This window comes from Piliocolobus tephrosceles, chromosome 2, assembly GCF_002776525.5.
Source record: "Piliocolobus tephrosceles isolate RC106 chromosome 2, ASM277652v3, whole genome shotgun sequence".
Classification (NCBI taxonomy): domain Eukaryota; kingdom Metazoa; phylum Chordata; class Mammalia; order Primates; family Cercopithecidae; genus Piliocolobus; species Piliocolobus tephrosceles.
Genome location: NC_045435.1, coordinates 7,500,336 through 7,527,985, shown reverse-complemented (window position 1 = coordinate 7,527,985; position 27,650 = coordinate 7,500,336). Strand labels below are relative to the sequence as shown.

The window sequence follows — 27,650 nt, the reverse complement described above, 5'->3', positions numbered from 1 at the left end:
ATTGGTATTTTGCTCTTTACACAGTTTGTAAGTGGAAAGCTTTAACTCTGAATTGGAAACTTCCTAATGTAAGCATTTGCATCAATTTTGTATTCTTTCAAACCAGGTACGTTTGCCAAAGTCATTACTTTCTTTGATACAAAAATAGTCCAGGATGGCTTCTCTGTCTAATGTAAATTAAAAGGGAAGATTAGATTAGAAATTCACATGCTCCCTAATTTTAAAAATTCTGATTCTAAATCTTAAATGCCAGTTTTAAAAAAAGTAATTATTAATTACTAATGGCCTGAGGAAAATAATGTTAGTGGATTTCTAACAAGGGAAAAACCCAAAACCAGACCTAATACTGTACTTCAGTGTTGAACATCTTACTGATTATCTTCCTTTTCCTTTCTCTTGCCTCATTCAGGCTACTCCAAAGCATGCACTTAAGAGAGGTTAGGAGGAGATGTTTTTAATCTACATTTTCTACTAGAGTCTTTTTTATGGATGAAAAAAAACTGGAAGCTGCTGAGATGAGACATCTGTGTTCTACAATTCCCTGTTTGCTGCTCTCTTCCTCATTATCACAAATAGCAGAGTTAGCTACGATCTGAGAGCATTTTTCCAATTTAGTTTATATTCATGTTAAGCCACAGCCACATTTGGAGAAAAGCTGACAGCCCTAAGTTTTATTTTTTTTGTATTAATCTCCAAGGATCTAGGCAAGTTCCTAAAGATAAATCCATTTCCCCCTCTCAGGAAGGGCTTGCCTTGAATTACTCACCAAATCCCAGAAATAGCCCATCGTGATTGCTTCCTAGTGTCACCAGATGCTGGTTTCTGCAGACCTTGCCGGGGACTGTCCATCCTAGGCATGACATTTAGCACAAGAACCTTTTTGAGCCTAAGTCAGTTATACTCAGTAATGGCTGGTTGGAGAGAGCTGAGCTCCCGTTAAATACCAGGTCTGGTTAAGGAATAATCCAGGAAGCAGAAAGACTTTGCAACTTCAAAGGAAGGGTTCACGTAATTCATTTCACATTACCATTATGTGGTATTACTATGAGTAAAAATGTTCTACATGTCCCAAAAGTACCTGAGTCACCTGCAGGACCAAAATGGAGGAGAGACCACAGCACTGCCTGTCCAGATTGCCAGACAACTCTGCCCTGAAGCAGCAGGAGTTACCCGCCCACCGGCTATATTTCACAGCGAGAAGAGTCCTCTTTGTCTTCTTCACAACAGGAATATTCTGCCTTTGTATGGGCATCATCCTTATATTGTCTGCAAGGAGCACTCAGGAAATAGAGGTTTGTCGCATCTTACGTTTTGAATGCAGTTTCTGAGAATTTTCAGCTTTGGCACCATACATGAGTATGGTGAGAACACAGCCCCTCAGGAGCGTCTGTATGAGATGGGGTCATCCCTTTTTCTGCTGGCAGTCACACATGGTGACAGAGTCTGTGTAGAGTGGCTTTGTTCATCCCTGCTCCCTCTTGAGGGCAGTTACTCTCATGCCAGTGAGCTCAGACATATTTGTGTACAAGGGACTGACAAAGTTAGAAGCTTTTTTTTTTTTTTTTGAGATGGAGTCTTGCTCTGTTACCCAGGCTGCCGTGCAGTGGCACAGCCTTGGCTCACTGTAACCTCCACCTCCCGTGTTCAAGCAATTCTACTGCCTCAGCCTCCCTAGTAGCTGGGATTACAGGCACCTGCCACCACACCTGGCTAATTTTTTTGTATTTTTATTAGAGTTGGGGTTTCACCATGTTGGCCAGGCTGGTCTTGAACTCCTGACCTCATGATCCACCTACCTCGGCCTCCTGAAGTGCTAGGATTACAGGCATGAGCCACCGTGCCTGGCTGAAGCTTTTTTCTTATGCTGGCAGGGAAGAGAGCAAGTGACTAATAGAGGCAGAAGGAGAGTCAAGGCCACATGACTGCCAGAGACCCATGAGTCACATTGATAAAAAGAGCAAAGTGTCCAAGATACAGATCTTCAATATTGCCCCACTTTCAAGCATTGTGTCTTTCCCTTTGCAGATGAACTCCCTCTGAGATCCAGGAAAGACAAAAGCCCAAGTCTTTCTCGCATCTTAAGGATACTTAGCAAAACTAAGTTCTACTCAGAGTGAGAAAAGCTGATGCTGAGGGCAGACCTCTCAGGAACAAGCCTTTTGCCAACTTAACAAGCTGTTTGAGGATGAGAATCCCTGAAGCTGGTCTAGAGAGGGAAGACAAGAGCTAGTCTAAGGCTTGATTGGCCATGCCCATATTCAGTCTAATGAATTAAGGATATGTTTCATCCATATCAACTCCAGGCAGATTTCTGGACATCCCAGACCGCATGAGCTCCACTCTGAAAGAAGTAACCATGGAAAGCTGATCTATTCCCTCTCCCCTCATGGCTACTGGCAAAATTAAGATGAAGGCCAAGTCTACCAACATTAGTTTATAATTTTTGAGTGTCAGCTTGGTGCAGTGGCTCATGCCTGTAATCCCAGCACTTTGGAAGCTAAGGCGGGTGGATCACCTGAGGTCAGGAGTTCAAGACCAGTCTGGCCAACATGGTGAAACCCTGTCTCTACTAAAAATACAAAACTTAGCCAGGCGTGGTGGTGCATGCCTGTAATTCCAGCTACTCAGAAGGCTGAGGCAGGAGAATCACTTGAACCTGGGAGGCAGAGGTTGCAGTGAACAAAGATTGCACCTCCGCACTCCAGCCTGGGTGACACAGCGAGACTCCATCTCAAAAAAAATAAAATTTATAAGTGTCTGAAGGTGCCTAAGGGTTCTGTTGACTATGCAGAAGAGTAAGATGAGGAAGAGTGGATTCGTGCCCTCAATGAGCTGAGAACAGAATAGGTAAAATAGTATGTAGTAAGAACAGAGAGCTTAGCTATGGCTGGCTGTTTACTGCATCACCACCCGCTTCCTTGCACATTGCCTAGTATGTGATAGGCACACACTTATTGAAAGAATGGACTAGGGCAGATAGTGCAGAACCCAAAGAGGAAAATGTCTTTTCAGGCTCTACTCCTCCTCCCAAAGCACACTGCTCTGTTGCCTCTCTACTTAACACTTTTTCCTCCCCACTTCCAGCTCCCAGAGCTTATCTCCCTGGGAATTAAATGACAGCAAGACCTCCAGTGTAATATGTAAACTCCCACCAGCCTCCACCATGTGGCAAAGGCAAAATGGCAGGAGGAGATGAACCTTACCTTGCTGAAGGGGATAGCAAAGGAATGGGCTTACAACGTTGATGTCCATTTCCACAGAGTTCATGCAATTTACTTTTCTACTTTCTTCCTCACCAATCCCTTTCATTCTGGTTCTTCCTTCCCATGTCATTCTTTCTTCCTCCCTTGCAACCCTGCCCCCCACCCACCCATTGTGGAGTGCAGCCTTCACTAAGAGGTACCCATGCATGAGAAGGTGACCTCATTCCATACCAACTATTGGCCATGGCCACTCTGAAAACAGAATGCTTTTATCTCATGAAATCTACAGGCAATTTCCAACTAACTTTGTTTCTTTAGTTGCTTCAGATAGGATTGCTTCTGACACTTCACTTTTATACTCAAAAACCAGTGTTTCATTTTATTGGGTGATAATATAGAGTGCACACTCCAGGCCAATGTGATCAGGCACAGACATCATAGAAAAGACTTCTGAGCCTTTCTTCTCACTCAGCCCTGGGGCACAAGGATGTGCTCTCTCTGCAGTTCACTTTAAACAAGAATAATTTCTGCCTCTCCAAAATTCTATGAGAAGCAGACTGTGATCGTTGCTCCATTTCATAGCTATTCCTGTACAAGTCCACCCAAGCAGCAAACTGAGGATACTGTCATTGCATAGACAATAGATAAGGGATATTTTTTAGGCAAAAAAGCACCATGGATATCAACTACTCAAAAATTATTTGATCATGAAATATTTTCTTGAGTACTAACATTGACGGAACTCACAAGAGGAATTCATGAAGTAGCCAGTATACTACTACAGTGACCTCACAGATCAATTAATTGCTGCATGAAATGATGTTGATGGGCAAAATGTGGGCCCTAGAGGTTAAGCACTTAACTCAAGGTCAGAGATTGGCTGAACTAGAACCCCAGTTTCCTCAGACACCATTCAGTATGCTATCTCTCCATTGGGATACGGCCCTGTTCTTTAATGCTTTTTATACATTGAAATGTAGTCCACCAACAGAAATGGCATAAACATTTTCAAAATAATAGTTCAAGTCTTGCTGTGTATTTAAAGAATGATTTAGCTACATATAAGCATCTAAGTACAATGAAGTGTAGCATTTTCACTAATCTTCAGTTTAGTGTTCACACTTCACCTTTGGGCTTCAAAACCCTTAGTAGCTTTACAAGGATGCAAAATTCCTTCTGTCTTCCTTGTTGGTCTTCTCTTCAAAGGAATTCTAACTTCTACTAGCACCTTACCAAGGAGAAAGCCACTCCCTTGCTTCCCTGTTCCTCACACTCCCATAATCGTCTAATCACTCCTCAACACAGTGAGGGCAAGGCAGAAGCAGCCCACTGCAGCACCCAGGACAGCCCCAGGGCCCCTGAGATGAACATTCTTGCATATAAGGCAGAAGTACAGCCCTGTGCCCACTCTCCTGAGCCTCTCCTCCTTACTCTTCTAGCTGCATCTTCACAGAACTCAGTGCCTCAGCCAGAGCTCACAGGAGCCACCCATTTGGGGCATGCTACCCTTTTTTTTTTTTTTTTTCCTTTTTTTAAGGAGTCCATTAAACTATTTTTCACAGAATTTTACTTTTAAAAAACAGAATGCAACAGCATTTTAGGACCAGAATAATTCAACATATGTCAATAATCTTACATTTTGGAAATACCTCTTTTTCTGTTTGGTCATTTTTAATAACTTCCTCTGGATGCCATGTAGAATAATTCACTAGTATAAATATTTTCCATACAATAGAATGGAAAAACAGTGAAGTGACTTCCCCATAAAGTTGATTAGACTCAGGCTGTAAGCCTAGTTCTCATGAGTCATTGACTAATACCTTCCTAGTAACTGACACCTCTTTATGATCGGGGGTAAAGCTTCATCACAACGGGTTATATAAATATGCAACAGAAACACTGAACTCTGGGCCAGTGGCAAAATGCTGCCAGTCCCCACATAAAAGACTGTGGGAAGGCCCACAGCTCCTGAACATCCCCAGAAACACTGGCCCTACACATGGGCTGCCACATTCGTGTCCCAGACTCTATGCGCCTGACCCAGACAGGCGGAGACTTGGGTGGACTCCAGATTTGAATTTTAAGATATGTACCCATGTAACTTTTTAATTAATCATTTTTTTCCTTGCCTGACAGATTAATTACACAAGAATATGTGCAAATTGTGCAAAACTGCGGGAAAATGCCTCTAATTTTGACAAAGAATGCACCTGCTCTATTCCCTTTTACCTTTCAGGAAAAATGATGGTAGGTGAAATTCAAGAAACTTCAGTTGACTTTACACTGATCTATTCCTATGTAACACTTAGCAGTAAGTTCACAGTTTCCATGAAATGCTTTCCAAAACTGAAAATATAAAAACTAAAGCAGGATGGTGGTGGGGAATCCGAAAGAGTGTTGAGTTCATATTCCCTGCCTCCTTTTTGAGTATTATTCTCCTCCTTTGTTTCTTTGTTTCTGAGTTGCACGATTCTTTACCTATCCAACTTTGTAACATAAATCTTATCTACCAAACAGGTTTTACTCTAAATATCAGCACAGGGACTGTGTGTGAATTTACATGGAATTTAACCACTAATTTTATAGTGAGAAAATTAATGTGCTAAGAGGTGAAGTAACTTGGCTAAGGTCACACAGTAGGTTGGTGTCAGGGGTCACACACTTGGGGAAACCTTCCCTGGGTCTCCCCAAGTCATTCCACATGTGCAATTACCTATTTCCCAAGGGGACAGTCTGGCTGTCAGGCACTGTGAGAAATGCCAAAGAAATACTGAGAGAAGTCCCCACTCATGGGCTGATTTCAGTCTCATGTTAGTCAAGTCCTCTGAGAAGCAGATGCCAAGACAGGGTTAGACATCCGAGAGATTTACTGGGCAAAGCCTCTGAGGGGAAATGGGGAAGGAGCAGGAGGAGCTTGGGAGAGCGCTGATCCTTAGAAAGGGGAGGGGAGGGGAAGAGAGAAGGAAGGAGGGAGGGGAGGAGAGAAGTGAGGAGTATTTTTCAGGAGGTGATGAGTCTGGTTTGGAACCAGCTGAATTTGAGGTGGGAGCAGGGCCTTGAGGTAGAATGCTCAGTGAGCAGCTCAAGAGAAGGCCGCCCTGTACCTAGATTCAGCCCATGTAGAGTCACTTATGAAGGGGAAGGATGGGGGACCGGGTCCGTGTGGAGGATGCTGCAGGGGGAAAGGTGCAGTGTCCAGAAACAGAACAGGACTTTAAAGTACATTTGAGGAGTTGAAGGAAATCAAATTTTTCATTTGATTAAGTCTCGACTAACAAGTAAGACTGTGAAGGCCATGAGAAGGCTCCTCTCAGATCTACTGCAGGGAGTGTAATTGAGGGATATCACCAGCTGCTGTGCTCTGAAATCAGTGTGTCTTCACCAAGGTCATGCTTCCACGGCCACCTCAGCCAGTGGCTGAGCACAGTAGGGACATCGAGGTGGGTTCTTTCCTGGGAGTGGGGACTCTTCTGATGGGTGTCTTTGGGGATTTCCTGTCAGCCTTGCTGAAACTTTAAGAATGCATTGCAGTCTTGGCCCTTCCTCCCTCACTCTCTTCACCCTCTCTTAATACCCTCCTTCCTTCCTTTCTTCTTTCCTCTCTCCTTTTGTCTTGAGGGCTCAGAATGCTAAAGTTTTTGAAAAAAAAAAAAATCCAAAAGGGCTTCAATTCCCATCTGTCAGTGTCCTTCAAAACTAAAACAGCAAATGAAGTGTTACCAGCTGCTAACCATTCCCTTCAGGCAGAGCCTTCTCATAAAAACCCAACTAAACTACTTAGAGCAATCACAGGGCCTTCAGCTTGGCAGCTACCATGCATGACACTGCGGAACCACAGCAATGAATCCACGCAAGACTCTGTCTTAAAATAAGCAAAGATATCCTGCACAAAGTGCCACTGAATTTAAAGAGAAGAAACACCATAAAGTGAATTGTGCTTCCAGGGACCATCAAGAAGATGATCTTGGAGGCCTCGTTCAGCTAAATCTTGGACAAAGAATCACTGAAAAGAGGTTATGGAAACACCCCAGTCCCTAGTGTGCCGAGTATTCTGTGCCTGTTGATTTTGTCATTTATGTGAACATATAACTCTGATTAAGTAGAATTCTCCTTTTAGCTTCCAAGAAAATGTATGGTAAATTCCATTCTGTGGATTTCACATTTTCTGTCGTCATGGGTCAACAATAGAGGTTCCTGCTTTGGATTAGGAGATGTAATGGGTCCTTCCCACTAAGCCTGGCTTGCTTGCCTTCATACCAACACTCCCTGTTGACTATGATGCAGCCTGCTTCTTCGCCATGGCCCAGCATCTCCTTTTTCAGTGTTCCGGAAATTATTCTCTTACAAGTGACTGAGCTCTTCAGCCTTTCTTGCATTCTAAAGCTGGCCACATTTACCATGACTTTCCTTCCCTGTTTACCATGGGTAGCACCTCCCATTTTCCATACTCATCTTAAAGAAGATGCTCTTAAGGTCCTTAGGAAATAAGGCCAAAGCCTTTCCAAAATGCTGTTTTTGCACAGGGTAAAAGAATCAATGGACTCAGGGACTTATAAAGGAATGCTTTTGTACTTCTAGCACTGAATATAGCACCCAACACATGGGAAGCACTTAATAAAAGTTAGGCTTTTATATTTTTGGAGTCAGGTCTTCATTACTTTGGAGGTATGGAGTGTATTCATTTTAAACAGCTACATTGGACATTTCTATATGTGCTGTTAGTAAAATCTATGAATATGTTAAATCCATATGGGTATTTCCATATGTGCTATTAATAAAATCTCTATCAAGTCTGCCTGGAGAATTTCCAGGGCCTTAATATATTACCATAAAGGTAGAACCATGGTGGTAGGTTGTGGCTGGGCAGCCTTACTTACATGGCAGCATACATGAAAGACGTATCTCTCCTGACAACAAGGCTACTTATTGCTAGGGTGAAAATCACCTTCTTTCTTTTGGATCAGTGAATTATTCCATCTTTTTCTCTATAGCAAATAGTTCACCATTTCTTAAGCAAGTATTGTGCCAGGTACTGCATTAGATCCTAGAGATTAAAAAAACAAAAATTTTAGGCCGGGCGCAGTGACTCACGCCTGTAATCCCAGCACTTTGGGAGGCTGAGGCTGGTGGATCATGAGGTCAGGAGATGGAGACCATCCTGGCTAAGGTGGTGAAACCCCGTTTCTACTAAAAATACAAAAAATTAGCAGGGTATGGTGGCGGGTACCTGTGGTCCCAGCTACTTGGGAGGCTGAGGCAGGAGAATGGCGTGAACCCAAGAGGCGGAACTTGCAGTGAGCCGAGATGGCGCCACTGCACTCCAGCCTGGGCGACAGAGCGAGACTCCATCTCAAAAAAAAATAAATTAAAAATAAATAAATAAATAAATAAATTCCTAGAGTGGGACTCCAAGGAACTTCCAGTCTCGTGCCTTTCACATGCTCAGTGTACACATGCACCTAAATATGCTCAATGGCTTGAATTTTAAATTCTTTTTCATGGATTTGCTGTAAAATCACGTGATTTTTGCTGTCAACCACAATCTCTAGGCAAGCATTTTTCCTCATATTTCTGGGACATGATGACATTTATAAAACCAGATTTTATGTATTGAAAATATGCTTGATTATAAAAAATTTTCAAAGAAAAGAACGTAGCAGCCCTTAAAAAAACATGCAAAAATAGTTATTTAGTTATTCCAACAATTCTGTATAGACCAGGATTTCCCACTGTAATTTTTTTTTTTTTTTTTGAGATAGGGTCTCACTCTGTCACCCAGGCTAGAGTGCAATGACACCATCATAGCTCACTGTAACTTTGAATTTCTGGGCTCAAGGGATCCTCTCCTTAGCCTCTAGAGTAGCTGGAACTACAGGTGCATGCCACACCAGCCTAATTTTTCTTTTTTTCTTTTTCTGTAGAGACAGGGTTTTGCTACATTGCCCAGCCTGGTCTCAAACCCCTGGCCTCAAGTGATTCTCCTGCCTTGGCCTCCCAAAGCACTGGGATTATAGGCGTGAGTCACTGTGCGCAGCCCCAAAATTGATTTTTTTAAATGATTTATTGAGTTTCTATTTCCCATAAATAGGCTTTGAGTTTCTATCAATTTTTTTCTGTGCTTTTATTTTAAAATTTCCATGTTTATTAATATCCCAGTTAATTTTTCTTACTCTCCTCTTACTTCTTTTCTCCCACACAGGGTAACGTTTATATGTACTACAAATTGTATGGCTTCTATCAGAACCTGTATCGATACGTTCGATCCAGAAGTAATAGACAACTGGTGGGCAAAGACATAAAAGTAAGGCTTGATTTAATCTGGTATAATACTCTTTCTTTTTTAAACCAAGTGGATTTTTCAGTCTAAAAGAAGAGACGGAAGATAAACTCAAATGCTACAAAACAGAAATGCTGATTTCATTCTTGTGTGAACTGAAGGGACTGGGTATTCAGGATAACTGTTATTGAAAAGTAGCACTTTCCCTCTTTAGAGCAGTGATGTCAATCTTGTCCAACTGAACGGTGATCCCTTCATGCACCATTTTGATAGCAACCTTGAGTAGTTAGTCTCAGCGTGGCTGAGCCTAACTACCATTGTCCTTCCTGTCATTGGGGCCTTCAATCCAGCATACTTTAAGGAAATTAGGCTCTATTCGACTGAGTAAAAGCCTTTTGCTTTAATCGAATACCTTTTAAAACCTATGATTATACATTTTTACTCTTGGTAGATGATATTCAGCGTGCGTAAGAAAAGCTAGAAAGAAATTTTTTTCCATAGCAACATTATTATACTAAAGTGATTTTTAGCAACCACTCTTTTAAAAATGTATTTGGTAGTTGTGTGCATGGATTCCCTGTGATAAGTCATCTAGTGGTAGACTCATGATTTTTATACTTTTCTGAATGTAATACTTCAATATTGTCGAGGCCCTGAGTGATTGTGTGGAACAAAGCCCCCCACCACCTCCACAACCCCATTAGATAGTGATACAAGTGAAAAGTAAGTTGTTACTGTTTTAACCACTAAAATAAAATAAGCTACATGTCAATAAAAAGAGGTTTTAAAAATGTACTTCATTACAGATTCAGTGTGATATATAGCACAGCCAGTAAGGTAAAGTTCCTTCTTGCAGACATTTTAGGTATGCTATGTATTATTAATGAGGAAAAAACACAGAGACACACATCCACACACATACATATCTCCAAAACACAAAAATTTCCCAGTCTCAGTAAACCAGAAGCCTAGGAAAACCAGGCAGCAGTCTGTAATCTTAGTCACTGCCAATAAGTCATTGGGGGGTGATTTACATTGCCAATGTTCTCACTTTTAACATTCTAAGAGAGTTTACCAAAAGCATGTCTCATTGCTGTATCCTCTTGCATCCAGGCTGTTGAGGACTGTGCCCCATTTAAAATGTCCGACAATAAGACCCCTATCGTTCCTTGTGGTGCTATTGCCAACAGCATGTTCAATGGTAGGTGACTTTTCCTATCTCCATGATGTTCCCTTTCATGAGTGTGTAACAACCTAAATGTCCAGAAATTCACCTCTGAAGCTAAGGGCAGTTTTTTGTTTTGTTCCATTTTAATTCTGTAAACATCATCTGGACTAAGCCAGAGCACTGACTTACAGTATATCATTTGCAAATAATTTCTCTCTTGCCAAACATCTGAAGGAATAGTCAAGGAATATGAGTTAAATGGAGCTTAAGTGTATTTTTCAATAATTGGCTCAATTTTGGCAGGAAAAAGAATAGTCTTGTGATTCTAGCATCCATGGCATGTAGAAGTGTTGAGAGTCTGCAAAATCCCTGATTTGTCAGCTGTGTCTGGTTCTGCATTTCAAAGGGTGGCAAAATTGCGAGACTGCATCTCTAACATAATTTTTAATTTCCTTACAGACACCATAATTCTTTTACACAACATTAATTCATCTGTACAAATCAAAGTGCCAATGCTAAAGAGTGGACTTACGTGGTGGACAGATAAGTATGTCAAATTTCAGAATCCAAGTTCCAAGAATCTTGCTGATGAATTTAGAGGTAAGATCCATACAGTAGCTCAATATACTTATCTCTTTATGAAAACTTTGTTTCTTACATGTGGGGAAACGTTTATGAATCCTCCTTCTTTATCTCCTTGTTGACTCCTTTTTCTTCTAACTCTCCCTACCATGAACATCTCCAAGGCACACCTATCAAAAACATGAAAAGATTGATGCCCTGGTTTCTTCCAGTTTTCATTAGGGAATAGACAATGGTTTAAGACACTGCTTCAGCTATAATAAGGATGAACATGTAATTTGTTGTCCAAACTGGTACCCTTTAGAGAGTGAAAGGGGGCACTTGAATAGCTATATATTTACTTAAAATTTTTATATCTCAATCAATAAATTGACATCATCTTGATGGACTTATAAAATAATCCAATTTAAAACTATTTTCTTAGGAGGCCAAGATAGGCAGATCACTTGAGGACAGGAGTTTGAGATTAGCCTGGCCAAGATTGTGAAACTCTGTCTCTACTAAAAATACAAAAAATTAGCTGGGTGTGGTGGTGCATGCCTGTAGTCCCAGCTACTTGAGAGGATGAGGCTGGAGAATTGCTTGAACCTGAGAGGCGGAGGTTGCAGCAAGCCAGGATTGCACCACTGTATTCCAGCCTGGGTAACAGAGTGAGACTCTTTCAAAAAAAAAAATTCAAAAATCAAAATAGCATGTACATTAAACCCACTTTTAAAAAAACTATTCCAGTTATTATCTAAACATTAAAAGATAACATAAGCTGAGTCCTTGGGGGTGCTTCAAGATGGCTGACTAGATGTACCTGGTACTTGCTTCTTCCACAGACAGGAACCACAGAGAGTGAGTAGGTAATCACTCTTGGAACTTACAAGAGAATACTAGAATTCAACAGAGAAGTGATGGGAGGTGTTACCAGTGGTGAATCCACAGGGGTCTGCAGCAACTTGATTGTTGCCTCCTCTAAGGAAAGAATTTGGCCAAGGGGCAGAAGGCAGAGGGAGAGACCAAGGCAGCAAGTTTTAGAGCAGGAGTGAAAGTTTATTAAAAAGTTTTAGTGCAGGAATGAAAGGAAGTAAAGTACCCTTGGAAAAGGGCCAAGCGCACGACTCGAGAGATCCAAGTGCCCTATTCAGCCTTTGACTTGGGGTTTTATACATTGGTGTGGTTCTGGAATTTGCATCTCTCCTGCCTTGATTTTCCCTTGGGATGGGCTGTCTGCACGCACAATGGCCTGCCGGCATTTGGCAGGGTTAGGTGGTGGGGTGGGGGCACACGCACCATGGGTTTACTAAAGTTGTGCATATGCTCATTTGAGGCATTTTTTTCCTTACCAGTCAAATGTTCCTAGAGGGAAATCATGTATCAGTTAAATGCCTCCATTTTGCCTCTTAGTGTACATGCTTGAGCCTGCTCACCCAACTCCTGAGATTTTATTGGAAAGCTGATGATCACCAGCTTCGGGTATTGCCTACTAGGAGCCTGCTGGTCCCTGGCACCAGCTGCAACCGATTATTATTTTACAGAGACAGTTTAACAACCACCTGACTATCACCTGATGGTCACCTGACATTCCTGGGTTGGGTGCCTCTCCTGCCCTGCCCTTGCCTGCCTAACTACCTATTCTAACAGATGCACCAAAAGCAAGGAAGGAGAGAAAGAAAGGCCGCCTGTTTGGCTGGGATCAGTTGAAAGTCTGGGGAGGCCCCCTAGTGAGGGAAAAGAGTAAGTGGGAGATCTCCAGCAGTTCATATTCCCACTGCTGACTCCTGCAACCCTAGCCATGGGAGGGTCCCTTGACCTTCATGGCCATGAGACTAACACAGGGAGCTCCCTGGAAACCGCGTGAAGGCATTACCCCAGAAAGAGAACTCAGGCTGGGTCCCACCAACTCCCAAGTCCTAAGTAGCTGCAGCACAGCACCATTTTGAGAGCTCAGCCCATACCAGACTGCATCCTGGGCAGCTGCCTGAGCCTGCTGCCTGGGCAGCAACAGGAGCCACAGGTAGCAATCTGCCCCAGCAGAGGGGCAGCCATGTGTTTTCAAATGCCTGGATGACAAAGAAAAACAGGCCAGGCGCAGTGGCTCACGCCTGTAATCCCAGCACTTTGGGAGGCTGAGGTGGGTGTATCACAAGGTCAGGAGTTCAAGACCAGCCTGGCCAACATAGTGAAACCCCACCTCTACTAAAAATACAAAAAGTAGCCGGGCATGGTGGCAGATGCATGTAGTCCCAGGTACTCAGGAGGCTGACGCAGGAGAATCGTTTGAACCCAGGAGGTAGAGGTTGCAGTGAGCCAAGATCGTGACACTGCACTCCAGCTTGGGCAGAGTGAGACTTCATCTCAAAAAACAAAACAAAACAGAAAAAAACAACTCTGCCTTCATCACTAGGAAGGCTACAGCCCAACATGAGTATTCTGCCTATGGCCTTGGGGTCACTCCACTCTGGCCCACTGCAGTCGGCATCTGCCTGTACCACTAGGGAGCCCGAGGGCATTGCCCAGCCTGGCTACAACCCCTGCAATACCTGAGCACATCGTCCAGGAGCCTGGGAACTGCACAGCCCAGCCCACCACCAGTGGCACATGAGTACTCCTCCCAGCATCTGAGGTTAGGCCCACACAACCTGTTGCTACCACCACAGCTGGCACCCACCCACATATGCCACCTACACCTCTGGCAACTGACTTGCCCTACCCATGGTAGCTACCACCAACACCAGCAAGGACCACTGGGGTCCCAGAGGGTTGTCCCACCACTGCTACTGCCATTGTCCACACCACATCCACTGCCCAGACACTCAAGAACCCATCAATCCACCTGGCCCACCACTGCCATTCCTGGCACCCGAGGCAAGCCTTCTGGAGATCCAAGAAGCAGCCTGCTGGGCTTCCTAATACTAGTCACAGTGTACATCATGGGGTCCAAGGACCCCCATGCTCAGTTCACTGCTGCCACCACTGGGCCCAAACACTGGCCTAACTGGTGCCCTAGTTCCCAGCAAAACTTCACCACAGCCTCCACTAACAACCACACTCTGAGCCACAGAAGAAACCTGACACCATGGATGCTGTTTAATCACTGACACCATGGATGCTGTTTAAAGCCAAAGAAATCAAACACTGCAACTGCCCAAAGGGTCTTCCTGACCTTCCATAAACAAAATTGACTCACTGAGACCATGTCATTGCAGTAAAGCAAGATTTTAGTTGATCTGAGGCCGGCCACACCACACGGGAAATGGAGTTATTACTCAGATCAATCGCCATTAAGGCTCGGAGGTTAGGGGTTAGATGGTTTGGTGGGCAGGAGGCCCACCTCCTGGTAGGGGTAGGTAGGGTAGGAAACATGCTGATTGGTTGGGTCAGAGATAAAATCATAGGGAATCAAAGCTGTCCTCTTGTGCTGAGTCAGTTCCGGGATGAGGGCCACAGGACTGTTTGGCAGGTCCAGGTGCGGCCATCCAGTTGTCAGAAATGCAAAAACCTGAAAAGACATCTCAAAAGGCCAATCTCAGGTTCTACAATAGTGATGTTATCTGCAAGTAACTGGGGAAGTTGCAAATCTTATGACTTCCAAATAATGGCTGGTAATTATTTAGAATTCAAGCCCCTCTCATCCTCCTAACTTGGCAGTCTTTCATTAGTTTTGTAAGAACAGTTTAATTTTGAGAAAGAACTATTATCACTCAAACTATAAACTTCTCCCAAAGTTAACTTGGCCTACGCCCAGGAATGAGCTGGGGCAGCCAACCTGTGGGGCTAGAGGCAAGATAGAGTCAGTCATGTCAGATTTCTCTTACTGTTATAATTTTGCAAAGGAGGTTTCAAAACTATCCTACTGCATGCACCCAGAATCAACACCAAAGTGCCCTACCCAACCAACACCACAGACATATCTTTAAAAAAAATCCTCCCCCATAAAAGCAAAATTTAAAAATTGGAAGACGTGACTGTTGTATCAGATGCACAGATATCAATGGAAGGATACAGAAAACATGAAAAACCAAGGAAATAGGATACCTCCAAAGAAACACAATAATTCTCCAGCAACAGATCCCAATCAAAAAGAAATGTGTTCGAGAGTATGTTAATTTCCATGTATTTGTACAGTTTCAAGAGTTCCTCTTGGAACTGATTTCTAGTTTTATTCCACTGTGGTCCAGGAAGATACTTGGTATGATTTCAGTTTTTAAACATTTATTGAGATTTGTTCTGTGGAAGAGACAAACACAATTGATAAATCACTAGCTGGACTAACCAAGAAAAGAAGAGAGATGCTCCAAATAAGCGAAATCAGAAATGCAAAAGGAGGCATTACAACTGATACTACAAGGCAAGAAAAGATCATCTGAGACTATTATGAACAGCTAACAAACTTTTATGCTAACAAACTGGAAAACCTAGAGGAAATGAATTCCTGGAAACATACAACCTTATTTGAACTAAGTTTCAATAAAGATTCAAACTTGTTCAAGTTTGAACTAAGTTTAAATTAGGAAAAAATAGAAAACCTGAGCAGACAAATAATGAGGAGCAAGACTGAGTCAGTAATAAAAAATCTTCCAGCAAAGAAAACGTCAGGATTGGATGGATTTACTGCAATATCCTACCAAATGTATAAAGAATAACTAATACCAATCCTCCTCAAACTATTCCAAAAAACTGAAGATGAGGGAACTTTCTATAACTCTCTAATTCTGCAAGACTAGCATTATTACTCTGATACCAAAATCAGACAAGGACCCAACAAAATAAATGGAAACTATCGGTCAATATCCCTGATGAACATGAATGCAAAAATCCTCAACAAAATACTAGCAAATCAAATCCAGTGGCACATCAAAAAAAAAAATACACCATGATCATTACACATTCTATGCATGTAACAAAATTTCACATGCACCTCATAAGTATGTACAAATATATCAAAAACAAATCATAAACTGTAAATCTTACTTTTATTTTTTATTTTTAGTTACCAGCTCTTACACAGAAAAAGGTGAATTTTTACAAATTTAAAAATAAAAGTAAATCTAAAAAAGGGAAAACAAGCAGAATAATTATTATTCATACACACTCACATGCTTTAATGAGTTTATTGGCCATATCTGTCTTCATTACGCACCTGTGTATTTTTCTAATGAATTTATATATTTTTACCAAGGCCTTGTTAATTTTTTCACAAAATTGTAACTTTTTTTTTTTTTTTTTTTTTTTTTTGAGACAGGGTCTCACTTTGTTGCCCAGGCTAAAGTGCAGTGGCTCAATGACCACTCACTGCAGCTTTGACCTCCTAAGCTCAAGCTATCCTCCCACTCAGCAGCCACCCCAAGTAGCTGGGACTACAGGAACATGCTGCCACATCCAGCTAATTTTTTTTTTTCCTAATTTTTTTTTTTTCCAGAGTCTTGCTCCATTGCCCAGGCTGGAGTGCAGTGGCGGGATCTTGGCTCACTGCAACCTCCACCTCCCAGGTTCAAGCAGTTCTCCTGTCTCAGCCTCCTAAATAGCTGGGAGTACAGGCACATGCTACCACCACATGCCACCACCACACCTGGCTAATTTTTGTATTTTTAGTAGAAACAAGGTTTCACCATATTGATCAGGCTGGTCTCGAACACCTGACCTCAGGTGATCCACCCACCTCTGCCTCCCAAAGTGCTGGGATTACAGGCATGAGCCCCCACCCAGCTAATTTTTAAATTTTTTTAGAGACAGGGTCTCACTATGTTGCCAAGGCTGGTCTTGAACTCCTGGCCTCAAATAATGCTCCTGAGACAAGGATTTGAAGGTAATAAAAAACAAACAAACAAACAAGCAATCCTCCTGACTCAGTCTCTCAAAGTGCTGGGATTACAGTCATGAGCCCCCATGCCTTGCCTGTAATCTTTTTTAAAGTCTCATTTAATGGTTAATCAATTGGAAATTGTTTACATCTTTAGCTGATTCTTTTCCTTTGACCCTAACTTCCTTTACTGAGAAAATATTCTATAGTGCTGAGGTATCTATTATGCTTATGGCCAATTTTACTAAATGGAGGATATTCTCAATTCTCATTTTTTTATTGAAGTATGTTACTATTTTAACCCAAATATTGACATAAGCACTGTCTTTTTGACTTCCCATAAGTTTTTTTTCTCATTTTGGTTCTTTGGAGTGCATCATGAAATGTAGATAAAATCCTACACCTTCTCAATATAGTATCATTCTGACACAGAAAATTTTGTCCAATTGGAAGTACAGTCAAGTGCAGGGGCTCATGTCTGTAATCCCAACACTTTGGGAGGCAAAGGCAGGAGGATTGCTTGAAGCCAGAAGTTTGATACTGGCCTGGGAAACGTTGTAAGATCCTGTTTCTATAAAAACAATAAATAAATAAGAGCACTATCAAAAGAGTCTTCACATATATCAAGATATTCCAAAGCATAATTACAGAATTTTAAAATTAAATCTTATACATATTTTGAACTCCCATTATGTAGTATATTCAATGATTCCCTTGCTCTTTTTGGGGTAAATTTCAATGCCTTCTTGTTTGCAAGCATGGTTTTCAATAATTACAATTCTCTAAATCTTCTAAAACTAGAGTTTTTGGTATTCCGTATTTCGGATACTTTGTTTAAAGATTTTCAACTACTTTGAACAAAATGCAACCAAAGTTAGAGGGCTTATTTACAGAAAAATCTCAGGGTTGTGGTAGGACACATGGTTTGATACAGAAAAAAGTTATTTAGAGGTTCAAACCCTTCTAAAATTCTGTCTGGTTGAAGATGCCCAACAATGAGAGACCACATATAATACCACATTGAAGTAGTTGTTTAATTTAACATGTGTCATTATAAAAATTTTGCAAAGGAAAATTCAGTTTTTTGGCCAGATGCGGTGGCTCACGGCTGTAATCCCAGCACTTTGGGAGGCTGAGGCGGGCGGATCACAAGGTCAGGCATTTGAGACCAGCCTGGCCAATATGGTGAAACCCCGTCTCTACTAAAAATACAAAAATTAGCCAGGCGTGGTGGTGGGTGCCTGTAGTCCCAGCTACTTGGGAGGCTGAGGCAGGAGAATCGCTTGAACCCGAGAGGTGGAGGTTGCAGTGAGCCAAGATTGCGCCACTGCACTCCAGCCTGGGCCACAGAGTCAGACTCCATCTCAAAAAATAGAAAAAGAAAATTCAGTTTTTCTAACTGTTAATATACAAAAATACTTGAATTTGTACAACTACAGCTCTTCTTTTGATTAACAAAATATTGTAGCCTATTTGGATACAACTGTGAATTATGTATGTACCATGTCTAATTTTAAGTACATTTCTTCTCTGTCAATTTCTCAATTTACTAACAGCATTATCTTTACTCTGATGTTGTGCTCCACCAAATTTGCAGTTATGTTGTCACTACAGAACCAAACAATTTAAACCTGATTGTTGAATTCTGTTTAGGGGGTTTTGGTTTTTGGTTTTGGGGGTTTTTTTGAGGCAGAGTCTCTGTCTGTTGCCCAGGCTAGAGTGCAGTGACACAATCTCAGCTCACTGCAACCTCCACCTCCCTGGCTCGAGCTATCCTCCCATCTCAGCCTCCTGAGTAGTTGGGACTAGAGGTGCGTGCCACCACACCCAGCTAACTTGTTTGGGGTTTTTTTTGTTTGTTTTTTATAGAGATGGGGTTTCACCATATTGCCCAGCCTGGTATCAAACTCTTGGGCTAAAGTGGCCCACCCTCCCTGACCTCCCAAAATGCTGGGATTATAGGCATGAGCCACTACACCTGGCCAATTGTTGAATTCTGTAACTGAACTTATAGTAACGTTTATAATAATGTCACAGTTTTCATCATCAAAGATTGAACTTCTAAAAGGTTTGCTTTGACTTCGTGAGGAATCAAACCCACAAAAATCAAATCATTATTATAATTTGATTTTTCTATTTGAAGTATCTGAATACATTCATATAAAATTGACCTCATTTAACTATTTACAAATTACTTTTGCACTAAGCCAACACATTAAAAGCTGCTCTTTGATTACAAAAAAAGAAAACATTAACAACCAGTAGCTAGGCATAGCTGTGCACACCTGCAATCTCTGCTCTCGAGAGGGAGGTTGGGAAGGAGGGTCGCTTGAACCCAGGAGTTCCAGTCCAGCCTGGGCAACATGGCGATACCCCGTCTCTAAAACAAACAAAACAAAACAAAATGTAATAAAAAAGTGAAACTAGAAGGAAATTCATTTGATCTAAATGAAAAGTCATGCTCACACAATGATATAAGTGGAACTTCTACAGATTGTTGTCTTTGGACATAATCTTTAAAAAATAAGCATAAACTTTTGAAGTAGATTCTAATGTTCTTTGGCAGATGTATATCTTTTGATTTGCACATGGTCATTTGAGACCACTATGGTACCCATGGTGGGGGGTAAATATCAACCAATATTGCAAGTATAACGTTCAATCATCTTAAAAAACTGTACTGAACTTTACATGAAATACGTGTTTTCCATTTTTTAGCTCTTCACAGCTAAAATGAATTATTAGCAAATAAGAAACTATTACCAAATACAATAGTTATATAGTCACACCATATAATAAGTAACAAGGCCAGGTGCAGTGGCTCACCCCTGTAATCCTAGCACTTTGGGAGGCCAAGGTGGGTGGATCACCTGAGATCAGGAGTTCAAGACCAGCCTGGCCAACATGATGAAACCCCATCTCTACTAAAAATACAAAAATTAGCCAGGCATGGTGGCAGGCACCTATAATCCCAACTACTCAGGAGGCTGAGGCAGGAGAATTGCTTGAACCTGGAGGGCGGAGGTTGGAGTGAGCCAACTTCACCTCAGCCTGGACGAAAGAGGCAAAACTTCATCTCAAAATAAATAAATATAAAATAAAATAAAGTAACAGAATCACTGTTGCAAGAGAGTTCAAACTACTCTCAGCAGGACTGCTCAGTATCTAGTTCCCACACATGCATCACGTATCCATAACCTAACCCATAATTTTCCACGTTTCTCACTGACCCCGTTGATTTGCAGCCTGGCAGCTTCACACATCTCATAGGCTAACACAGAAAGAAACTATTGCCTAACTGGCTGGAATGCTTAACAGCTTGCATGGGTTACAGGGATATGTTTTATTATGTTTTGACTGGAAGGGTCTCTGGTTGACTTTCATATATAATCATATGTAAAAGTAAGCATTCCATTCACTGCACATGGACATCTCACATATTACTAGCTAAGATCATGGCTGGATGCTGGAAGGATGAAATTATATGTACCTTGTGTGGGATACAAGCTAAATTAGATGAGATAATGAACAACAGACATAAACTGGGACTGTGCTAGGCAAACTGATATATATGGTCACTGTATCTATAATTGAATTACTGTTTTCAAAAGGGACTTGGCCACATTCTGTAGCATTTTCTTACCACATAACCGTAGGCCTATACATGAAGGGTCCTTAGCTTTCTCTCATCACTGTTTTCAAAAGGGACTTGGCCACATTCTGTAGCATTTTCTTACCACATAACCATAGGCCTATACACGAAAGGTCCTTAGCTGTCTCTCATCTCCTGCTGCACTTTGTTCTTACCTCTATTATAAGAGTTACCACATTATACTCTAATTATCTGTTTATATACCTGTCATGCCCACAGCCTGTAATCCTTGAAGAAAGAGATTGGGTCTTTTGCAGTTTTGTATAAGACATGCTTAGGAACATAGATTCAGGCCATCTTGAATCTATGCTCCCAAGAAAAAAAATAATTTTATTAAAAAAAGAAATGCTTATAGATGAATAAATGGATCAATACAAACGACCCGAATGAACTTAGAAAATGAAGTTGATGTCTCTTAGACCATACTTTTCATACTCTCTGAAGACATGGGATGGCATAGAAGTAGGAGTTGGTAGGGGAGGATATGCTTGAACCTGCATTTTTAACAAGCCCCCTGGGTGATTCTGATGTCAGTGGCTCATAGGACACACTGCCTTCAGGCATGAGCTCAGGCCAAAGTAGACAGAAGGTGAAGTCCACAGTGCAGGTGCCAAAGGCAATCCAATTTTGATCAAAATTCTTCTAGCATCAGTGATTGCGGTCTTGGGAAAAGCCAAAATAAGAGGACTGTACAATATTTGCAGAAGATGCTCCAGCAGAGGATTATTTCCCAGGGGAATATAAGTGTAGAAATATATGTCAGCAGATTAACCCAACAACACTCCACATATACTTTTACAAGCTTCACAGCCCAAGCTTAGAAAACAGGTCTGGGTTTCTTTTAGAACATCGTTTAGTCAGTAGTCAGAGCTGAGAAAGAGTGACTCCCTATTTAGCATTCTAGCATCCTACAAATAGTAGAACTGGCATGATGGAAGTAAAATGTTCATTAAGCAACTTACTCTTTCTGACTAGCTCTTTACAATTCTTAATGGTTTTTGTCATCAGATTTAACTGGAACCTTTCATCCCTTTATCTAGCATTTATTTAATACCTACTGTGGGCCAGGCACTAGACTCAATGCTATTGAAAACACAGATGAGGATGACACTGTTCTCAAGTCTCCTATAGAGTGGGAGAGACAAACATGCCTCCTGTTGTAAAGTGGGAAGTGTGAGAATGACAGTAAACCCAACGGGCTCCTCTCCTGGAACCACCCTCCACCCTGTGCTTCCAACATTTCTGCAGCTCCCAAACCTACCAGGCTTCCTGGCTTGAGAACAGGCTCACAATGCCTTTGCTTTCCACTTCCTCCCACTTACCAATTTCTCCTCTCTCCTTCCAGCTTTAGCTCTTAGATGCAGTGCTGCAGTGAACATCTATGTAACCCAATCTTCATGCCATGATTATTTCCTTAGAATACATTCCTAGAAACAGAATTTCTGGGCCAAAATGTATGCAAAATATTAAAGCATTCAATGCATGTTCCTAGATTGCCGAAGAAGTTAGTGCACATATCTGCTCTGTTCAAGAGTTCTCATTTCTACTGCCTCTTCAATGGTTGTCACTTTTTTATTGTTAAATATTAACCACTTTTTAGATGCAAATGGTATCTTGGTATCTTGGTTTAATTTGCACTCCTTAGATTACTAGTAAAATTAAATAAAATAAAGATATTTCCCAATAAAAGTTTTAAAAAGGTATTTCCTATGTTTATCACTGAATGCAAACGCCATGATCATTTTGTTCTATTTTTTTAAACGCTTTATATGCATTGAATGTAGTTGAAGACACAGTATGCATATAATTTGATAGTCCGCTCTTTTTTTTTTTTTTTTTTTCTTTTTTGAAACAGAGTCTTACTCTGTCGCCTAGGTCGGAATGCAATGGTGCGATCTCAGCTCACTGCTATCTTCACCTTCCAGGTTCAAGCAATTCTCCTGCCTCACCCTCCCAAGTAGCTGAGATTACAGGAGTGCACCACCATGCCCAGCTAATTTTTGTATTTTTAGTAGAAATATGTTTCACCATGTTGGCCAGGCTGGTCTTGAACTCCTGACCTCAAATGATTCACCCACCTGGGCCTCCCAAAGTGTTGGGACTACAGGCATGAGCCCCCACACCCAGCCAATATTCTGCTCTTTATTAACCTAATGAAAATATCATGAATTTTTAGAATCTTTAAAGCCATTATTTTTCATGGTTGCACACTCAGGTAGCTAACACACACATACACACTTTTTTAAAAACTATAATTTCTATTTCTATTTCCTCAAGAATGCAGAAGTTATTTCATTTTCTACATTCTAAAGAAAGCTGAAGAGAATAGATGATTTTTTTTCTCTATCATGTCACTTATTTTCTTCCCACAGGAACCACAAAGCCTCCAAACTGGCCCAAACCTATCTATGACTTGGATAAAAAGGATCCAAGAAACAATGGCTTCCTCAATGATGACTTCATTGTGTGGATGCGGGCAGCTGCCTTTCCCACTTTCAAAAAACTGTATGGTCGACTCAATCGAACACACCATTTTACAGAAGGCTTGCCTGCTGGTAATTATAGTTTCAACATAACCTATAGTATCCTTTCATACCACTTTTCTTTCTGGAGATGAAAGAAAACCTGGCTGCTGGTTGTTGAGATTCTATACTTTTCTATTTTCCAATCAAATCTGTATACCAAAAAAAAAAATGTGTAAGGGAGGATAAAATTCTCCTGTTCCCTCCCAGGGACTCCAGCTGGGACTGACAGATTAACAACAGAAAAGCATACGAATGTTATGCTTTTACATGTACATTGAGCCCTTACAAGAAAAATGGAGACTAAAAAAAGAAGTGACTAAGTCTAAGTGCTCATATGCTAGACTGAACAAAGAATGGCAATTGTAGAAACGTAACTAGGAAGATAAAGGTTAGTTTAGCAAGGCTTTTTTTGTTTGTTTTTGTTTTTGCTTTTTTTTGTTTTTGTTTTTGTAGAATTCTCTCAGTCTCAACTCTCTGGGAGGCCAAGGCAGGCGGATCACAAGGTCAGGAGTTTGAGACCAGCCTGACCAATATGGTGAAACCTGGTCTCTACTGAAAATACAAAAAAAATTAGCCAGGTGTGGTGGCACATGCTTGTAATCCCAGCTACTCAGGAGGGTGAGGCAGGAGAATCACTTGAACCTGGGAGGTGGAGGTTACAGTGAGCCGAGGTCGTACCACTGCAGTTCAGCCTGGGTGACAGACTGAGACTGTCTCAAAAAAAAAAAAAAAAAAAAAAAAAAGAAAGATTAAATAACACCAGGCCTAGGATCTGTTAAAAAAAACTGTGAGGAGAAGCATGCCAGATAGGATGGGAGGAGATGGAAGACTATGAAAATAGGAGTTTGATAAGTAAATATAGACTAAAAATTACTAAAACTGAGCCTACAGAACCTTTTATTCTAGGGAAAAGTATCACAGACCACAGGAGCTCTGGACTCAAGGGACAGGTCCAGTTCATCCAAATCCACGTGAAGTCTGCGACAGGCTCTACACTGAAGACGCCATGTTCCTCCCTCCCTTAGGCACAAAGCCAGCATGTGGGAGATGATGCCCTAACCATCAGGGATCTATGGTCCAACTCAGGAGACATATGCTTATTTTTACTTTTATTTATATATTTGCTTTTGAGACAGGGTCTTGCTGTGTTGCCCAGGCCAGAGTACAGTGGTGCAGTCACATCTCATTGCAGTCTTGACCTCCTAGATTCAAGTGATCTTCCCACCTCAGTCTCTCAAGTAGCTTGTACTACAGGCACTCACCACCATGCCCAGCTAATTCTCTCTCTCTGTTTTTTTTTTTTTTAAGAGATGGGGTCTCCCTTGCTGCCCAAGCTGACACATGCTTAAATATGAGTCTGAATTTTTTCACTTAATGTAAAAATACAAATGTAGCTCTTGATTTGAAAACAAACAGAACTTAACTTTAGCATAGCACCAAACACTACCTTTAAGAAATTATATATTTAGGCCGGGCGCGGTGGCTCAAGCCTGTAATCCCAGCACTTTGGGAGGCCGAGACGGGCGGATCACGAGGTCAGGAGATCGAGACCATCCTGGCTAACACGGTGAAACCCCGTCTCTACTAAAAAAAATACAAAAAACTAGCCAGGCGAGGTGGCGGGCGCCTGTAGTCCCAGCTACTGGGGAGGCTGAGGCAGGAGAATGGCGTAAACCCAGGAGGCAGAGCTTGTAGTGAGCTGAGATCCGGCCACTGCACTCCAGCCTGGGCCACAGAGCGAGACTCCGTCTCAAAAAAAAAAAAAAAGAAAGAAAGAAATTATATATTTAAATGCAGTTTACACTAACTCTGTTGTTTAGATTTAATTTTAAAGTCTCCTCTTGATTCTCCCTGAGGTAGCATTCTCTGGAGGCAGAATCATTCCAGGGCTTTTACATGACTTTGAAATTGCAGCCCAATTAGCACCGCTGTGTTCATCCTCCCAAGGCTGCGGGCTAGTTGTTCAATGAGACCCCTAATGGGTCAATTTTAACAGAAAACTGTCCACCTCCTTAGTTTCTTTACCTTTCAGGGAGGCTGAATAAGAAATTCTTGGGGAGAAGGGAATGACGGTGTGTGCTCCAGTTTCCTGCTCCAACTCTTCTTCCTTTCCATCCTAGAACAGGTGTGTGGACATCTCCATTCGGACAGGGAAGTGGGCGCATTTCTCAGTCAGAAATGCCCCCACTGATGAGATGCCATCTCTGCCTCTCAACTTTTTGTCTCCTTTTGTTTACTGACCAGGTGGAGCTATGCCTTCAGTTAGTTCCTTTAGCAGGGTGTCTAATTCTGTGAAAATGAAAATGAAAGCCACAAATTGCCTCTGGTGGAGCATTATAGGTACAGATCAAAGAGTAAACTCTTTGAATAAGAATTTCAGTAAACTCCTCTCTCCCTCAAAATTAGTATTATTATTTTATTTATTTATTTATTTATTTTTTTGAGATGGAGTCTCGCCTATGGCCCAGGCTGGAGTGCAGTGGCACGATCTCGGCTCACTGCAAGCTCCGCTTCCCGGGTTCACGCCATTCTTCCTGCCTCCTCCCGAGTAGCTGGGACTACAGGCGCCCGCCACCACGCCCAGCTAATTTTTTTTGTATTTTTAGTAAAGACGGGGTTTCACCGTGTTAGCTAGGATGGTCTCAATCTCCCAACCTCGTGATCCACCCGCCTCGACCTCCCAAAGTGCTGGGATTACAGGCATGAGCCACCACGCCCAGCCTCCCTCAAAAAAATTTAAGCAGAGGTTGAAAGTTGCTTAAAACTAGTCTCTCAAGTTAGGTCTTCTGATTCTGTCCATTTTGGGCCTGCCTTACCATCAAAGCAGTTATGGGTGCATTCAAGGAGCAGGAAAAAAACTTCATGCACTGCTATACCACAATGCGTTAGGATGACTTTGGGGTTGGGAGGATGAGGGAGAGGCACGTTCCCAATAACAGAGGCATTCTGTTTCTCCTCTCTGGACATGCTCTCCCTGGGTGACTACATTCACACTCATGTCTTCATGCTAATCCCTCTCAAATGAAAATCTGTGTACGTAGAACTTCAATGCTAAGCTTCAGGCCTATACCTGCACTACCTGGGTAGAGCTCTGGTGTGAGTATTATCCAACCAGACTAAGAAAGTGCCTACCACTTCTAAGGGGAAAAAAGATGTTCTGTGTATGAGGAGAAGACCCTCTCATATAGAACTGAGGGAGGGAGAAAGCAGATGGGTTGAGGTGGCAGCCAAGGGCCTGGTGACAATGAGGAATTCTGACGGAAAAGGAGAGACAGAACTAGTTCCCTACTAATTTTCCTTGTGCCTTTAAATAGCACGTTGCCAAGTGATTTGAGGCCCGTTAATAGCTTTGCTGGGAAATGCCTCTGTCCTGTGCCGTTGCTATGAGAAGCCTTTCTTTGTTTATTAGTTTGGTTTACAAAAGGCACCAGATGTTTTAAAACCTCAGGCCACATGTATAATCAAAATGACATCATTAAAATGCTAACGATAGCAAACCCACTTCAAACACTTTCTCCCCAGCATGGGGATACTGGCCTTGCCAAAACCCAAATGAATGTACCACCTTTAGTTCGACCACCAAAAATGTTTTGTGATCTTTTTGTTTGTTTGTTTGTTCTTCACTCCCCTTAAAGAATGTTCCCTGAGGCAGGAATTCAAACCTTAGCCTATTAAAGGACTATAGCCTGCCTGGGTCTCCTGATTCATATTTAAAAATTTAGGTTTGTATTCTTTTAATTTCCTTAGGTTTGCCAAAGGAAATTAAATATATTTGTTCATTATTCAGTTGTCTGTAAGTCATTCAGATCTGTGTCAGAATCTCTTTTGTAGCTTACAACTATGTAGAAGGAAGGCTTGTGTTCATTTTCATTCCAGCAAGATATAGAGCAGTGCTTGGTAAAGATTAAGTTGCACCATATGAGATTAAATATTTCACCATTTTTTACCAACAAAAAAGCGCAATTTTATATGCGTCAACCTAATATATTCAGTATATGCAATACTACAAATGTGAACTGTTGAGACAGATCCTTAACAGGTCTTCTTAGACTTTCCAGTAACCAGGTTCCATGGAGAAAAATCAGTTGTTCTCTCCACCCTGACATGGTGTGGGGGTAATAGCCTTTTCTTAGGTCTTGCCTACACAGTGACAGGAGCTATAACATGGTTGGCCTCCTTTGCCATGATGGCAATTCACATCATGCTGAAAAACAAGAAAATGTCCTTCTTCCATCAGTAAAGCCAAGCTTTCAAAAGAAAAGGAGGAAACAAAAATGGACAGTGAAGTAACAGAACCAAAGATGTCTGAAGGGCTTGAAATGACTGGAATGTTTCAACAAGGGGAACTAGATTGACTGAACTAAAATCAATTTGAAATAGATAATGAAGAGAATTTTAGAGTTAAAAAGAAGAAGAAGGAAGAAGAGGGGAGGCATAATTATATGTAGTAAAATG

The 27,650-nt window shown here is 41.6% G+C and overlaps 1 protein-coding gene across 1 annotated transcript; it reads left to right on the top strand.

Moving 5' to 3' along the window:
* Positions 1–147: 147 nt before the first annotated feature.
* On the top strand, positions 148–27,650 carry LOC111541732 (cell cycle control protein 50C). The gene is made up of 7 exons (XM_023210609.2): positions 148–1,292; positions 5,340–5,450; positions 9,403–9,504; positions 10,594–10,681; positions 11,108–11,248; positions 23,043–23,252; positions 27,245–27,650. Exons 1-7 carry the CDS (start codon positions 1,101–1,103, stop codon positions 27,433–27,435), a joined length of 1,035 nt encoding a protein of 344 aa, XP_023066377.1. The 5' UTR covers positions 148–1,100; the 3' UTR covers positions 27,436–27,650.